The sequence below is a fragment of the Plodia interpunctella genome, chromosome 9 (assembly GCF_027563975.2).
Source record: "Plodia interpunctella isolate USDA-ARS_2022_Savannah chromosome 9, ilPloInte3.2, whole genome shotgun sequence".
In the NCBI taxonomy this organism is placed as follows: domain Eukaryota; kingdom Metazoa; phylum Arthropoda; class Insecta; order Lepidoptera; family Pyralidae; genus Plodia; species Plodia interpunctella.
In genome coordinates this window covers 10,793,833-10,811,539 of record NC_071302.1, presented here as the reverse complement: position 1 = coordinate 10,811,539, position 17,707 = coordinate 10,793,833, and the positions used below count along the sequence as shown (strand labels likewise).

Below are 17,707 nucleotides of genomic sequence, written 5' to 3'. Positions count from 1 at the left end.
GCTGTGATATCATATCACCAATATATTTAGCAAACTATGAAATTTTTAATTACGAAATGTACGTAAATCTGAACGGTCATAATTCAATATTTTACTCTAATTTTGCCGAATATATTTTTACAACAATAATTTTTATTTGTTATGTATAAAATCAAAAAACAACTTGGACGATTTTGATGAAATTTGGCACAGACAAAACCTTCAGTAAGTCGCCCAACTCTATATATCAAAAGAATGAGACACGGTACATATAACATTTGAGTAAAGTCATCCGTCGCTTTTGGTTTGGCCACGTGGTCATTAAATTCCACTCTAAAATATTTTAGTACAAATTAAAGTGGTTTTATTAACATTTTAAATTTATTTTAGTTTAATGTAAATATCGTAATTAAACTTATCCTTCAAAAGTGGCAACTGCCTAAAATATTTATAAATTTGGGCAAATCCTCGCGGATTTAGATATTTTTTTCATAGTTCTCTCTTCTTTCGATCCGTAGCACGGAGTAAAGTAGAACACTGAAAAGTAGCCCGGAGCGGAGGTGAATCCAACTTAGAAAATACTTTTTTATTTGGAAATGTTTATCCCTTACTCAACTCATACGATACCGATAGAAGGCCGTATACATCTTAAACACCACTATACATGGAAGTTACCTCTGTTAAATTAATTTAGAAAATTAAGTATAATTAATTATTCAAGAAGATGAAAATAAAAATTCTCAATTTCTTCTTTTTTATTTGTAGAAGATAATTTCCAAAATAATCACTCGTTCTTCAATGTAATGTTTTTATATCTGCGGTAGATACGTAATTTATTTGTACTAAGACGGATTAGAATGAAAATTGGTACACCGGTAGAATATTACTTGGAATAAATGGGACAGAGCGTATTTATTTTTTTTACAATGAAATATCTACCCACGGTCCTAGGAGTTTCGAGACGCAGCTAGTCTAGTTATAAAAACGTATTTTCCGTTCCAAAATGTAAAAGTATAGAGTTATTGAAGATAGGTTAGATAATTTACTTTGAATTAAGTGTCCACAAATACTCCAATCATTGCAAAGCCCAAAAAGTAAATTAATAATTATTTTATAAATTCCTATATTTTGTCACAGAAAAATAACATAATGTACCTATTGTTCTTTTAGCTGTGCATTTTGTTGGTTAGTTACCTAGCCGGTTCTATCGTGCTACAATTTGCATTGCAAGTTTCGTTTCTGAACGTAAGCTTGTTGAAGGAAAAGGCGGTATTAATATTACTAGGTTGGCACATTTATTGATTAATTTGGGATATGCTTTTTCTCTCTTTATCTCATTCGATTCGATTATACTATCTCACTTTAATGCCATTGACCTCTTATTTATAGTAGCTTCTGATTGGTTCAAAATATGGTGGGGATAGTTGTGTTTGCAAAAACAACGCGTCTCTATGGTGTTTGCCAACATACTAAAACTTTTCGCGCCGACTCATCACGCACTTCCCGTCTTCCTTCTTCATTTGGCATTCGGAGTTGAAGGTCGCGTGTAGACCTTAGTTTTTAGTTTGTAAATTAATTTAGCCTAAAACTTAAGTCATGGCCAATAACGATAATTTCGCGCAAGACGTGACCGAAAATCAACTAAATGGAAATGCTGAGAACGGTGGAGGAGATTCACAACAGGATAATAACAGTGCCGAAGCCCCCGGACGCGATGACGACAGGTACAGTTGGTTTTCATTACTTCGGCTTTTTATCAATTTATCATGTATTATAAATGCTACTTGCATAGTATTTCGCCGGTTTGTATAATTACAGTACAGTGAATGTAAATGTTTAGCTTCTTTGCAATTTTTTCACAGTTAATCTTTGCCCGCCACAATGGCGGCGGTCCGGCATTATCATTATCGGCATTTAAATCTATCTGTATCGTCGGCATCTTTTCAAAATTGTTCCCTTTCACATTTGCAGCATCTTCTTCGCGGATCAAAGTTTATTATAGTTGTCATAGTTTTAGTTTCGAGTAACTTTCAGGTCAGTTTTTGCTAAATATAGAAAGTCTCCGAGCCGCATGACAGTAAAATGGCGTCATATTCGCGCGTCTTGCACCCGGCATCGGTTCAGCCCTGTTATTGATTTTTTAGTTTACTTGTGGTTGTTTCGTTACGGTCAGTGAGCGGCTCTGAGGCCGTTGTACTGCTAGCGGTAATGTACATAGACACTTGCAAGATTTTAAATCGGTGGTAGCGCTAGAGACAGGCGCGGTGTCAGTTTGGGGCGCTACTAACGCTGTGTCTCTCTGCAGGTGTGAGCCTGCGCCGCCGCCGCCGCAGCCGCCGGAGGACGCCATGGTATCTATCCGCTGGGCTCACACTAAAGTAAACAACGACCAAACTGACTAGATTGCCTCGGCCACTTAATTTTGGGCCCTGTTTACACTTGCCAATTTCAAATCTTGCGATTTACTGTTCATTTTTGGTTGTTCTATTCCATAATGTTAAATTTCCAGTTGTAATTTTTGTAACTTACAGGTTGTCAATTTGTTTTGCTGCAGTGCTTGGAGTTTGTTTTTTAAACAAAAAAAGTAGCTGTAAAGTACTAAACAAGTACTGCATAGTGTTAATGTTAAAGTAATATTTAAGTCAGTTTTAAACTTGAGACTAGCAATCCTAATTCTTGCTTCACTTGTTAATGCTAGCTAATCTTGTGTTCACAGAAAACTCTTTGTTGGCGGCCTGAGCTGGGAGACTACAGATAGTAAGTTGTTGTTGTTTTTAAATATTTATTTTTATTTTTAAATTTTTTATTTACTTTAAAATATTTTTTTATTATGATGACTATTTCAGTTCTGCTTCTGAATATTTTTTGAAGAAAATTTATACCCACACATCTGACACTTCCATTCATAAAATCTGTTTGTTTATTTTCTGTGCAATTTGTATAATTCTAATATTTGTTTTATCAGAGGAGCTCCGTGATCACTTCATCACATATGGAGATATTGAGAGCATCAATGTCAAGACTGATCCCAACACGGGCAGGTCAAGGGGATTTGCCTTCATCGTATTCAAAGCACCAGACTCCATTGACAAAGTCATGGCTGCAGGAGAACACACAATCAACAACAAGAAAGTGGACCCCAAAAAGGCTAAAGCAAGACATGGAAAAATCTTTGTTGGAGGTCTGAGCAGTGAAATCTCAGATGATGAAATCAAGAACTTCTTCAGTAATTTTGGAACAGTAAGTTTTAACAATTTTTTTAGATTTAAACAGATTTTATTAGTTTAATGTGATGACAAATCCGGAATTGGTGAGATTTCATTTTCTAGATTACTCTTGAAGAGGAAACCGGGCCACTGAAATAGTACAATTATTAATAATTTTGTTCCAATATTACCATGTACATTCTCATGAATTGTGTTGTTTTTGACAGATCATTGAAGTCGAAATGCCTTTTGACAAAACAAAGAATCAAAGGAAAGGCTTCTGCTTCATCACATTCGAGTCCGAACAAGTGGTGAATGAACTCCTCAAAACGCCCAAACAGACGATAGCCGGAAAAGAGGTGTGTATTACTCTTATATTTCTAACGCTTTCAATTAATTTAGCATTTATGAAATCTCATGTACTGATTTATGGTATTCGCATTTTCAGGTTGACGTGAAGAGGGCGACGCCGAAGCCAGAAGGTCCAGGAGGCATGGGCGGGCGCGGCGGGCGCGGAGGACGCGGCGGGCGCGGAGGCCGAGGCGGCCGCGGCGGCTACGGCGGCCAGGGCGCCTGGGGCAGCCAGGGCTACGGCGGCTACGGCTACGGCCAGGGCGGCTATGGCGGCGGCTATGACGGCTACGGATATGGGGGCTACGGCTACGACGGCTACGGGGGATACGGCGGATACGATTACTCCGGCTACCCTAATTACGGTAAACGCGGCAAGCAGAACTAGTAGCTCGGGGCCGCGCCGGCCCGCTCACCCACACATTACCTCGACTGATGTTACCTGATCCTAGGATGTATGTAGGTTAGGATTACACGTAGTGTAGCGAGCGGGGCTGACGTTCCGTCCTCGAGATGCCTATTTACCTTATTATATTGTATATCTTACATTATATTCGAAGAGATCGACATCACGCGAAGCTTAAGATATTTGACTTAGTGTGTAGAAAATATTTATTTTTCTAAATATTTAATATTCTATCGAGATAATGTGTAGTGAATGTTGTGGGGGGCGACAATGTATATCTGAATATAACCGATCTATCTAATAATATCCGCTAAGTAGTTCCGCGACGATCGCTCGTCACTAACCCGCCGTCACCAGTAGTCCGGTCTCATTCAGCTATCTCTGTCATTGTTTCACCGGGTACTATATTCTGTACATATGTTACCTGCCTTATGTTTTTAAGTGTTTATTTGTAATACCACTTTTGACATATGTAGCATTGTGGTTCGAGTTTTTTTTATGGTATTTTTATTTTACCAGCTACACTCGCATACTGCTACATCTGGGAAATGGGGTAAATATGGAGAGACATTGTGAAAGTGATAAAGATACTATGATAAAAGCTTTTGAATAAAGCACTGTTACGAAAATTCTCAATGTGTTTCCATATGTAACCCAAGTCCTATCCTACCCTACTTCTCGTTCCATGCTTCACTTCGATAATCAAGATATTACTAACCACTGCATGATTTCACTGGCTATTTGTGCTGCTCAATGGATTTTATAATGAGTCATTTGGGTGGAAGACATACATCATTTGTATAGAAATACAATGCCTGCTAGATTTACAAATTGGGGAAATAGTTTGTCATTATATAGCCTATTGAAATGAATATTCTACTGACATGTATATAGGTAACTTCGATAAGGTTACGACGCGATGCGACGTTTACATGACTGGCAGTTTTGAACTTCAATAAAATGTTTCGTCTAGATTAATATATGTAGTTCAAACTCTGTTGCAGTGGGTTTGATAATCCCCTTCGTTACTTGCATAAACCCTCTACACAGGTGATAGTCTGATATTGAGGAAAAAGAAAAAAACTCAAATAACTACTTCCCATTTTTGTTTAAATGTTCAGACTTGCGGTTTAGTCGCATCGCGGATTTTAGGGAAGCGTTAGTGAAATGCTAGGACGGCTGATCGCTTCGTGCGTTGTCGGAGTGGACACTAATGTGTTGTTTGGTTGGGGCAGACTACGGCGGGTACGGAGGGTACGAGGGCGGGTACGGCGCGCGCACCACTCCACGCGGGAAAGGTACAAGTCTTACTCACGGCGCTTGTCGACGCCGATTTCGAACGTTTTGAGAAACGCTTTTGTTCTTCATACTTACGGACGAATTTGTTTGATGCTTTGTCAGATTAGCTATAGGCTTAGTTCGCTGCGTCTCGCTTAGAATCGACTCGATTGTGAAATGTAAATAGCAAACCCGTACTATGTGCTCTAACTAAAGCTTCGAACAAATTCGTCGAACGACTCCTTATATCGAAATGTTTCGTCAACACGTTTGAAGCTGCGTCGACATTAGTTTGATGTGATGTATGACATTTCGTACCCCGCTTACGTAGTTGTTCTCTTAAATATTTTTGGCTATAGTTGAGATTTGAGTTGATGACATCAAACAAAATTATATTACCGAAATTTGAATAACACTGGCAAGCGAGGTCGAATATGAATTTCATTAGATTTCAATGGTGCATTCATAAACTGCAATATCCTTTTGAAGTTTGTTTGAAAAAAAATTTTTTTTTTTAAATACATCATTAGGTACGTAATAGATTTTAGCAAAGCGTTAAGAATGCACCAGTTGCTAAGTTTTTGTATAAATAGAAGCATGTATTTAGTATCCAGTATTCCTTACATAGAAAATTTTGTTAATTTTCATTTAAATAGTAATTTAATTTGTTTTCAATTTTCATTCTTATGTTGCCATTAAAAGTTACACATCTGAGAAACTATTGATAACATATAACAGCACCTTGCTTGCTTTCATTTTATAGGTTCACCCATTTTAGTTTTTCCTAATGTTAGTGGTAGACATAAGACTTTTGGAAAAAAGATAGTAGAACATAGTAAGAACGGCTGCGCTACGGAAAAAGAAAGAAACTGATTTTTTTTCGAAATCTTGTGTTTTTACATTTTTGGCATATTTTGTCTGCAACGAACATTGCCTCATTTACAGTCTTTATAAATGCTTTAGTCTTAGAGATTAAAAATTGAAAATTACAGTAACTGCAAGCATTTGTCCAAAATATCTACGGAAAAACGAAGCAAATCGCAATGTAAATTCAAAAACATTAATTACTCGTCAATTACTCGTTTTTACATTGACAATTTATTTAATTGTTTTATTTATTTGGTGCAAATATTTTTGTCGGTGCTTATACAGCAATAAGAAAACAGCTCGACTTCAATATGGTTTTGTCACACATCAAATAAAATTACAAAAAACAAAGCAACTTAAGTGACAGTTACTTTGTTTCTATATTGTGAATCAATTTCACTTTTTCTTGTGTCTCTTAAATTTGATGAATTTGACTTTAAGATTTCAAAATATGAAAATTATTTGAAATTACTTTGTTTTAAAATATTTCTGAAAGCAACTTTCAATTTCAAGTGATTTCTCGCGCATTTTGAACTGTCAGTGTTACAAAAAGTGTGTTAAAGCCAATGAGTTACAAAATTGGTATATTTTATTGAACTTTTTTATTTGATTGACTAACTTTGTTATTAAATTGATATTTGTATTGTAGATGTCCTTATAAGTAATATAGAAAACAAAGTGATTGCGTTTACATTCTTTTAAATTTTTAATTTGTATTTAAATTTAATCTATAGATTTTTATTTAATTTAAACGATAATTACTGACTTTATAAGAAATAATGTTTGAGATCAGATAGAGCTCATTATTTTACAAATTTGAAATTACAACTGTGCTCAAATTTTTACGTTTTAAATGAAAGATTTTCGGTTTTTCGAGCCTCGTGTAAAATTTGCTTGAATGCAGTTACTTTCTTTTGCCATATGGCAGACGAGAAGGGTAACGTCAAAAACTTCGATAGCATCTAGCGATGTTTTTGATATTTTCCAGAGTGCATGGACATTTCCATGTATTCTCACTAATTCCCGGAATCCTAAAATTTTCCGGAATTGGAAGAAGATTCTTCCGAAAACGATTTCTCGGTGCCACATCACTAATGGCGTATCATGGTCAAATATTATGACATCCTTCTCGTATTTTTTACATACTGATCTCAGTAAATGCATTCGTGACACTTCTCTGCACTAGTAATTTAGTGTGTGTATTAGGCTACAACGTAGGGCGCTTGTGTTGCAGCGGGCTACCAGGGCGGCAAGCAGCGCGGGAGCGGCGGCGGCGGCCGCGCCAACCAGAGGCACCAGCCCTACTAGATTCGTACCTGCCGATAGTCATCTCAGTCCAATAGTAAGGTAGGTTTCGGCGACAGATATTCGTCTATTTAGGATTCTTAACCGTGATTTTTATTTCATTGCTGGATGTTACATGTGTATGTGTTACGGCTAAACCAATGACCGATGTTCGTTGGTTTCCCACATGTATCGTAACTTAAGCAATGTTTAACTTTTACATTCGTGTCAGGTCTAAAAAACGGATACACACAAATAAGCATCTTATATATTAGACTCTACGACCGACTGCATCTAGGTCTAGCCTATATGATTTAGGCTAAAGCTAGGTTCATCACTATAAGCGGGCTTCAGGTTCAGGCAGCTGAGGTCGCTTGCACCTAGGTCTACCCGGTTATACCTAGGTTTGCCGCACTAGGGGGTTTATCCGTAACATATGTATATCCTTTGATTGATTCAGTCCACTGGTTTTTGAAATCCTGGATACACATTCTAAAAAAGGAAATAGTGACTTTGAATTTGACCTGACTGATAGTTTTTTTTTGCTGAAACGATAACTAAAGGGTTCTATTTGTTTCCAGGTTAAGTCATCGGTCATGAGTGTCCCCTGCGCCTCTCGTTCGCCGCGCCGGGGGCACGTCATTCCATTCCACAATATTAATTTAAGGAATTAATCTGTTTAAGAAAATGTTTTAAGGATAAAATATTGTCGCCGGAAGCGGCCGCACCCGGTGGCCGCTTCCTAAATTTATTATAATATAGTATGGATTAATAGATTCATTCGAGTATTATTGCTGATAACGATTAGATTGAATTTGACCTTTATACAGATAAATATTTTAGTAATTCAGTCAGAGCTTAAATCTCGCGTAAGGGAAAAGTCGCCGATCGGAGCGTTATGGCGTGGCGTGGCTTGTGAGCGCGAGTGTGCTAGCGCAGTGCTGCGGCTGCTGAGTGACGGCCACCCGGCACCACCGGCTGGCGAGCGAACGCCCGGCAATAGTGTTCTGGATCTCAAGCAAAATGTTGTAGTTTTATATAATTATTTGGTTAATTTAACAAGAAATCTGAATCATGTATTTTGTACGAGCTAAGTGTTTCTTCCATTGAGTAGGGATGAAATTGAACTCCTAGGATTAAGTGATTGGACATGAACAAAACTTCTGAAGATATACGATTTGTATGTCGCAATAAAATGTGTAAATAAATATTCGACTTTTTGTCTGTGTTGTCACTCTTTGCTTTTGTTATTTTGTCTTCCCATATTGTGCATACCATAGATTCGGGCTTTGGTTGGTGCATACTAGTGCATATAAAAAAGGTATTTACAGGGTGGCCAAATAACAGGTATATACACTTTAGTTTTGTAATTTTATTCAATGAAATATAAAATCAAGATGTTTTCGCGATTAATACAATAATAAGTTCGATCGAATACCTAGTCTCCAAAATAAAAAGCTCATCTAGGTAGCCTAATTAGTTAAGCTTACGAAAAAACAATTTAATGGTAATTAATAACGAACTTACCTGATGAAGTTCTATCATAATTATGAGAAGTGTTTCGTCCTTGAGATTAGCATTATGAGTAAGTATATATAAACATGTAGTTACACATATCCCTGCGTCACAGCAGTGTGTTTAAGATTGACAAAAAATATAAATTTTTTGATTTCCATATCTGTTTACCGCAAGCGTGGTTTAGGAACGCCTCTATGTAGGTAGTAGAAGGATGTAATTGTAGATGAGCATGGCTCTGGTCAAAAGCCTTAAGTGTAATAAACGCGGGATACCATCTACCTAGTTATATACCAACTTATTTATATTATTTGAAGAAAAACAAAAATAGGTAACGAAATACTTTATTAAAGACTGCCACTTGCGAACTATACATTTTAAATAAAACTTTAGTGTGCGCTGCAAGCCGTGCGTCGTTAGCAGGGCTGCGCGCTGCCGGTCGCGAACAGCACGTCCAGGGCGCTGCACAGGCCTCGGTAATCAACCTGCAGTTGAATAAACAAAATAATTTGGTCTAACGTGTGTGTGAAAATAGTTTTAGCTGGAAAAACATTTTGGTAATAGGTACTACGTTTTAATCGCTGATAGCCGAACTAAAAGGCTCATAAGTAGGTATCATGTGTTACAGTTACTACAAACACAGGTGTTCATACAAACATCAGATTGGGATTCGGTCATGTGGCACCAGTAGTAGGACTCAAACCAGAAATCTTTCAATCTCAGGCGGGCCAATGGCCTGCATCTGAACCATTGGCCCAATACCGTTTGAGCAAAAATGTATTTGGAAAATATTGTTTCGGTAATAAGACTAGGCTGGGCGTGCACCTCGTCGCCGCAGCCGCGCCGGTAGCCGAAGCAGCGGTAGAGCAGATCGCGCTCGCGCGCCGACATGAGGTGCAGCATCCCGCGCTGGCACAGCGCGCGCTCCACCGACACACGCGGCAGCGTGCCGCATCGCTCCTTGTCCATGTCCTGCAATTGTGTCACAGACTTAGATCGTCGATGATCACCACATTCATGATCATGAATGTGCTGCTGCTTCTGCTGCACAGGTTTTTATTTGAAACTTAATTTACCAAAAACTAAGGAGGCTTAAAATGAATGATACTTAGTCATAGTGTATCTTAATCATACATATAACACTGTGCTAAAAGTCCGGTTTGTTTTTATTCACGAGTCCATTAGTACTCCCTTACTCTTACTCGCGCTTTTCTCCTTAACTTGTCTCGGATGAAAACTTAATGCCAGCTCCACGCTGTCGCCGAACACATTATTAACCGCAATGAAAAACCAGCAATGTATACCGAAACCGCGCAATTTATACGAAATTTGACACCTTGACACGCTGTTTATCCTTCGCCGTACACTATGTAACGTAAAGTTGCCCCTGGCTAGAGAGAGAGCTTTTTACAAATTATCAAATAACAACCTTGAAAACTTCCAAAACATTGGATAACTGATCTGGGAATTTGGATAGCTTGGCGAGCGCGCCGGACACGAGACTCCTCTCCTCGAAGTTGAGGAAGTTCCTGGGCGTGTCGTGCGTGGGCACGTGCGGGACGGGCTCCAGCAGCGGCGCGCGCTCCAGCGAGCCCTGCGTCAGCGCCTCGCCCACCACGCCCGCGAACCGCTCGTACTCCACGTAGCGCCGCCGCCCGGGCGCGCTGAAACTGTACGCGACGACACCATTGTATTGTAAATTATTTTGAATTTGTTTTTTTGGTAGGTAATAACAACGGAACTAACACTTCCATGAGCGTATCCATCTCGAGAGGAGTGAGTGAGAGGCCGGCGGAAGAGAGGCCACGGTAGAAGTCTGCACGCGGGATCACTAGCTCGTTGCGCGGGTCGAACTGCTTCAGGAATTCCCGGGGGCGGAGCCCCTCACGCACCATCTGAAATTCATTATCGTATTCAGTGCCGTAGCTAGGTAACCAATGTAGCGGTGGTGGTGCGACGGGTAGCGGTGGTGTTTCAATGGCTAAAACGCGCCTGTGAACCGAAGGTCTGACGTTCGAATCCTATCCAGCAATTTATTCGTGAATGATGAAAGTGCGGACTAAAAATGTGACTGCGCTACTGGTATTTTTTGTGTCGTAGCAAAAGCAACTTGCTGCGGTCGCTAAAAAACAAGATGGATTTGATGTTGTCTCACCTTTCCTTTAATTTTGGCTAGGATCTGCACGATGTCAGTCTGCAGCGGGTCGGGCCCGGCGGGGGGGCCGCGCGGGGGCGGCGGCGACGACGATATAGTGGCGCTCTCCACAGGACGCTCCTCCATCTAACGTTACAACTATTTGATCAGCATCAGTTTAGACAGAAACGTGTTTTAAACTATTATTATGGTATTTAAAGGCGTCTATCCTTATTTGGGGTCCCCAATGTCGGGCAGGGATCTATGATTGAGCGCATGTACTAATTGGACTGTTATAGTGCCAGATACAGTATTGTGACACTATTATATATCGTAATCTACTACGTATCGTGATACCACTAAGACGTGTTATCATTCTTTACGGGGTAACAAAGTAAAGGTAGCTTGCGGTACCCCTCTACTTACCCTATTGAATAAGGAACTAACTGTCGTACCTCATCCAACAGCTGCACGTAGCTGAAGCCGCAGTCGTCGAGGTACCTCTCTTCGAGAGCCCTGACCTGCATCGCCGTTGGCAGCACCCCCAGTCGCGCCAGGACTCGACGCACTTGCGCACGCGAAACGTGACCGTTGTTCAGTCTAAAATATTATCAAATTTAAACATAGTTTATTATTTTGTAGCCAAATTCCGTTTCAAAATTTCTTTTCCATCCTTGGTTTATATCAATTATTTGTCATACTCCCTTACATCATCAGACCATCGTGACCTTGGCCCTCCTTATCATGTCAAAGTTGTCTTCATACATTGTTTCATATTTTTTATTTTGCTTTACATAATAAGATGCCTAATATAGTGCGATAATATAGTGACAAATACAAATTAAAAATAAAAGTAAATAATGAACGCTCACGGATCATGTTCTGCGAAGGCCGGCCTCAGATCAATGGCGCGCTCCTTGCAGGCGGCGCGCACGCGCATGAGCGCGGCCTCCGCCATGTCGAGCGCGGCCTCGCTGGGCCCGCCGCGCTCGTCCGCCGACCCGGGCGGCGGCAGCTCCGCCACCGCCGCCGCCGCCGCGCCCGCCTTCACGTCCGGGTGTTTCTCCAGCTCTTTTATTGTAAACACTGGAAGAAATAAGAGTCAGTTAACAAATAATTTATTTACGAAAATACGATCATGTACCTAACAAGAAAAAGAAATAAAAGAAATATCTACTGTAAACTCCTATTATATCCTCTGTAAATATGTGATAGACGTGAACGAAGACAATTAGGGCTGCTTTCTCTCAAACGACTAATTTCGGTAGATCCATAAAGCACCAGACACCTAGTGGTCCAGAATCCAGAAATATATAATAAATTAGTATGTTCGAACACGATTTCGGCTAAAACACAATCTTCATGAATACCTTGTCATTTATTGACTCCCACATCAATTCTACTTTCGTGCTCAAATTGAAGATCGTTTAGAGAAGAAGAGGGCTACTCATTCAGTGTCCACCAATTGGACATGAAGAGGTTCCACATGAGCTCGGATGACGAAAAGATGAGCTACGGGATCTTAAAAATAGCCAGTAGAAATAAAGTCAACTTTACATTTATTTTCTGAAATGGTCACACACCCAGGTCGTTGTAGTTAATCTAAACAGGTACTAGGTATGGCAGAAATAATGTAAAAATAAATAGGTAATGAAAACGACTCTGTTACACACCAGCATAAGGTTTTTCATTGAAGACTACATGGACGTTTTGACCGTTTGTTGTGACGCATGGTTCGGGGTCTCTATCACTTTCATTCAAATCCAAATTACTATCGGAATCAGTAGGATCCTCGTACTGAAGTGGCACTTCTTCGAAATCATCATAATCACAAGGGGCAATGTACTGCAGTTGCATTACGTCGATCAAACTTGTCCACGAACCGAAAACCGCTGAGGAAGAAACGTTCTAGAATGGCGATCTCACTTCCACAATCGTTAGTTATGATAGCCACAATGGAGAAATAATAACGGAGGCCGACTTGAAATAATGGTATCTAGATTATGAAGGTATTAGAACCTTACTATAAACCCGATGCGGTGATGGAGTAGAAACGAGGTTTTGAACACGTCAAAGGAGATACCTAAAGCAGAGTGACTATTGACAAAGAAAAGAGACAGACATATTATATTTGTGAGGACCAAATTACGAAATTCCGTTTACCCTGATCGCAGTCGTCTTCGAAGGTACGCCAGCAGACGCGTTCGGTGTCGTTGGGATCCAAGTAGTGCCTCATGATGCAGAGCATCTCATTCTGGTCCAGTATGGTGCCCAGTCCCATCGCGTCCATGGACCGCCGAAACTGCTGCGGCGCAATGCGGCCGCAGTTAAGGGGGTCGAAATCCTGAGGAAGAGAATACCTATATTAGTTAATACCTCTGTATTTTTCTAATGGCGGACTGTCGAACTTGATACATAATCATTACAAGTCTGTTCTTAGCTCTTCGAAGTAAGTACCTATGTATGATCTAAGTCATGATCTTTTCTTTTTGCGATATTAGAGAATAAAGTAAAACAATGACGCGAAATTTGATACGAGCGCTACGTACGTTGATGTGATGTACCAATATGAATCATCATTTTCACCTTGAAAAAATGTGTCATTTTAATTAAAGCAAATTGATATAGCCTTACTCTAAAAAATTCTGAGACTCTGATCCTTCTTTGGAGTACAAATTGCTGCACTCTGAGCATGAGCTCGACGAGTTGTCGGCTGGGCTTGGGCTGGTTGAGCACCGGGTGGAACACGTCGGTCTGCCCCAGCGGCGCGGTGGACAGCCCCGCGTCCACTTCCGGCCGCGTCAACTTCGGCAGGCTCGTGTCGATCACTGCGGTAGGGTTCTCGTACTCCTGAATCATCAATTTTACACATAGATAAATCATAAGGTCATCACGTTTACGTAAACTTGCTCAAGCTATAGAAAAGCTTTACATTGGTGTGATCTTAAATAATGCTAGTAATATAATAAAAATATATTTAAAAACTAGTTTCGCCCTGGAGCGTGAGCGCGTGGTAATTTCGGGATAATAAGTAAGTACCCTATGTGTTGTTCTATATTATTTATTTATTATAAAAGATACACAAAGCACTTACAGTTGTCCAACACCTGTGTGCCGAGGAACATAACTACTTACTAGACAAAAACATAACACACACACTAATATAAATCGAACTTTATAAGTAAAGTTTAATTTATTTAATTTATATGAAACAAAGCTGGTCAACAATCATGAACAATAGGAAAATGAGGACGATAATATTATCAAAGGAAGCCTGCATATCTAAATGTTTAGAAAAATCTCACCGGCCCCAACCCTCGGATGCCTTCCTTCTTGACGGCCTCGACCGCCTTCAGGAACTCCACGTAGTCCAGCGTGTACGAGTCCTTGATGAACTTCCGCACTAGCAGGTTGAAGTCCTCCGGAGACACCAGGATGCCGATGTAGTTTAGGATGCGCGCGAAGTGCGCGAATGTTATGCGGCCGTCGTTTTTGGCAACCTAAACAGAGTAGTGGAAAAAGTGTTTTTTATGATTTTAATAACTATCATGATATCTTTAGAGTAGTCAGGCATCTGTATGTGTGAGCAAGAAACTGAGAGATATGATGTACTCACCAGCTCGTAGTCCTGGAAGTAGGGCTTGAGCGGCAGTTCCCTGGCGGCGATGGTGGCCAGCAGACAGCAGAGCCGCCGCGTCTGCCACTGGTCCAGCTTGTGGCAGGCGGGCTCGGGCGGCGGCGGACAGGCGTCCAGCAGGCAGTCCGACGTGGTCTTGTCGCGCCCGCCCGTGTCTGGTCATAATGGACTTCGTGGTTACTTGTAGCTTTGTTTCATTTATAGCCTATAGGTACCTTATGATAACTATAGGTACTAAGTATAATGGAATTTAAATAGGTGTTTGTATTTTATGCTTACTGAAATCCTAGGAACTATAAATTATAGGTGGTCGATTAAATTTGTATAGGAGATGTATGTTGAGTATGACATAGTAATGTTCTGGACATGAATCGCCTGTCTGGGTCACCTGGTCGATACCAGTGTGTATGTAAACACTCAACGAATTAGGTATATGGTTAATTTCATGTGTGGACAATACATATTTCAGGTTTTATGTAGGTACATATTTCATGTTTTATGTAGGTACATAAAACCTGAAGTATTACTGGTATCGACCAGGTGACCCAGAAACCGAGAAGTTTCTGTTCTGACGTGTAATAAATTTTCCAACTCCATGACAAATTGATTATCAATTGATGTTTATATGTAGCTATGTGATTGGACAGGATGAGTCAAGTTAAAAGCAGAGTTTTGTGTATCATTCACTCATTGTTTTACAGTTTTAAAATGTATAAAAGTAGTAAATTACAAAAGCTTGCACTTGACAATAATAAGATACTTATATAATTCTCAGTGCTTGATTGATCATAATCTAATTACTAAAAAAAATACAATATGTACCTACATACTTAAAATGAATTGATGCCTGAATTCTTAATCTTAAACAATTTAGTTAACAATTGTTTTTTTTTAATTTGCATGCAAGAGCTAAAGTGTATTCGAGTTGTATAGGTAATGCAACACCTTAAGTACCTACATTTTATGCAAATTAAGAATACTTAGTACCTAAGTACTTATAGAGTATATGGAAGAGCAGCGGATTGCTTTGAATTGAGAGTATTTGAGTTCACAGCCAATTTAGTTTAAATTTAATTTATGAATAGCTAGGTACCTACTTAAAGTGTCTTATAGTTTTCTACCTTAATAGGTAAATAAAACAAAATATTAATATTATCTTAGCTGTAATGTGGTCACAAAACTTTCTTGTCAAAAAATAAAACTGTGACGTGGATGTGTTTGCCTAATAGTGCGAGTATATGTCTGTCACGCAACAATGATTCATGGTATCCGTCGGGTCACCTTCACCGTGCACGAGCTGGCACAGCTGGTGGTACAGCACGCGGCCATCTTGCGCTCGGAAGTAGTCGGCGAGTTGCGCGACCTCGGCGTCCGACAGGCCGATGACCGCGCGCAGCGGGCCCGCGAGGATCGACACGAACTTCGACTCTGGAACAAATTAAACATTTAATATTCAAATAGATTGATTTCTAACCAACTGTTTACCCGTGGCCTCGCCCGCTTAAATGCCCTCGGGAACAGTTTTTTCTTCGTATTAAAATGGGATTGGGCTATTGGTATAAAAATATCCATAGCGCATTTAAAATACACACAGCGCCATCTAGAGTTTTTATTGCAAAGTTTATTTTATTAGCATTTAGCGCAACCTGTATTAGAATACAGGTTGTTCACAAATCCCACGGGACCAATAGTTTTTTCTGGGATGAATTATGGCAGGCAGGATGGAACTGAAGCCTGTTCCACCGACTAGAACGATGTTCTTAAATGGCTGATGATTATGACAGCGATAGCAACTGACCAGAGATGAGGGAGTTTCCCTCAGGGTCCAGCGGGCGGTACCAATCCCACAGGTTGAGGCCCACGCGGAAGGCGGCCGCGCGGATCTTGTTGCAGGTCTTCCAGACATCTGCCAGTCGGATAATCTGCGGGGTGGGCATCAATTAATATTGATTTTCTTTACAGAGGCTTTATTACTTTATAGAACATTATGAATATCACGGCTTTTCTCATGGGGGTAGATAGAGACTAGGGATTTCCATTCATTCATTGATGACGTTAGCTTTCTAGACCTTCGTACCTGGTGTTTTATAAGTAAGTAACACTGTTTATTATTAAGTACATATACATTTCACATACTATGCAGATCTGTGGAGTTATTTTTGTCTCCTTCGCTTCGATCGAAGATTGTCTCAACTCAACCCGGTTACATGAAAGTGATAATTTATCTATCCGATGAGAGACGGTAAAGGTTAGATATAATAATCTGTTTAAACGATTTCTGAGAATACAAAAGTAGCCTTCTTCCACTAGAAAGGCTATTTACTATTAAAGACAGTTTGCTATTCACAAACGAATAGGTAACTTCCAACAGGTCCATTTGGAATTCTACGAAAGTTCAGTAGTGCACGGCTTGAAATTATTGATAGCTTAATTAAATAGCTATTTTACTCTAAAACCGAGCAAGCACTAGACATGTGATTTACAGCAAGTCAGTAGGGACTCCCTATTCGAATGTCGTGATGAATAATTAAGTCTGCACCATTTGTTATATGTGACATGTTTTGAACATTAATACAGTCCTACTGCTCAGTGACGAGTGCTGCGACGCTACGTACTGTGCCGTAGCACAGAGCTACGATGCTACGGAACGTTCTCCAAATATATATCTGAGTGTGTAATCACGTAGCGGAGAGATAAGCCCGTGATTTTATAAGATTTTCTGTAGTCTGTTAAAGAAATCCAAATCTAGTTTCCGATGGACTTTCAACTTACTGTGTCATGCATTTTAACTGATTATTGGTAATTTCGTTGGACAAGGAGACGAAATGCGACGATTACTTGAATTTCGACAGCCGGATCCTCACTGCACACAATTTAGAAAACGACTGACATTTTTGTTGTTATGTCATTGTATACAAATCAGTGTGGCATCTGTAGAATAGTGAGATAAAACTTTTTTGGTAAGAAAAAAAATGTCTTGACGACTAAGTAGACTGATGCAGATCAGTCTTTGACGTTAACTTTAACCCGCGCAGAAAAATGTAAATAGC

At 39.9% G+C, this 17,707-nt stretch overlaps 2 protein-coding genes and 1 non-coding gene across 4 annotated transcripts; 2 read left to right on the top strand and 1 right to left on the bottom strand.

Moving 5' to 3' along the window:
* Positions 1 to 1,479: 1,479 nt before the first annotated feature.
* Positions 1,480 to 8,605, top strand: sqd (squid). Of its 2 annotated transcripts, XM_053749563.2 has the most exons (8): positions 1,480 to 1,703; positions 2,696 to 2,736; positions 2,945 to 3,219; positions 3,413 to 3,544; positions 3,634 to 3,901; positions 5,178 to 5,240; positions 7,322 to 7,434; positions 7,953 to 8,605. In XM_053749563.2, exons 1-7 carry the CDS (start codon positions 1,576 to 1,578, stop codon positions 7,393 to 7,395), a joined length of 981 nt encoding a protein of 326 aa, XP_053605538.1. In that variant the 5' UTR covers positions 1,480 to 1,575; the 3' UTR covers positions 7,396 to 7,434; positions 7,953 to 8,605. The 2 variants fall into 2 exon arrangements, with proteins under 2 accessions (XP_053605538.1, XP_053605539.1); XM_053749564.2 differs by lacking the exon at positions 5,178 to 5,240 and having other exon boundaries at positions 1,481 to 1,703.
* Positions 2,805 to 2,876, top strand: LOC128672757 (small nucleolar RNA snR61/Z1/Z11). The gene has a single exon (XR_008405000.1). It is a non-coding gene; the product is annotated as a small nucleolar RNA snR61/Z1/Z11 (small nucleolar RNA).
* A 423-nt stretch (positions 8,606 to 9,028) lies between the features above and the next one.
* Positions 9,029 to 17,579, bottom strand: LOC128672415 (uncharacterized protein). Its single transcript, XM_053749550.1, has 14 exons — positions 17,430 to 17,579; positions 16,456 to 16,579; positions 15,939 to 16,085; positions 14,637 to 14,812; positions 14,326 to 14,520; positions 13,655 to 13,870; positions 13,184 to 13,364; positions 11,893 to 12,106; positions 11,476 to 11,620; positions 11,042 to 11,167; positions 10,633 to 10,781; positions 10,316 to 10,556; positions 9,712 to 9,858; positions 9,029 to 9,371 (listed from the first exon to the last, which is right to left on the bottom strand). Exons 1-14 carry the CDS (start codon positions 17,439 to 17,441, stop codon positions 9,303 to 9,305), a joined length of 2,142 nt encoding a protein of 713 aa, XP_053605525.1. The 5' UTR covers positions 17,442 to 17,579; the 3' UTR covers positions 9,029 to 9,302.
* Between the last annotated feature and the right edge of the window lie 128 nt (positions 17,580 to 17,707).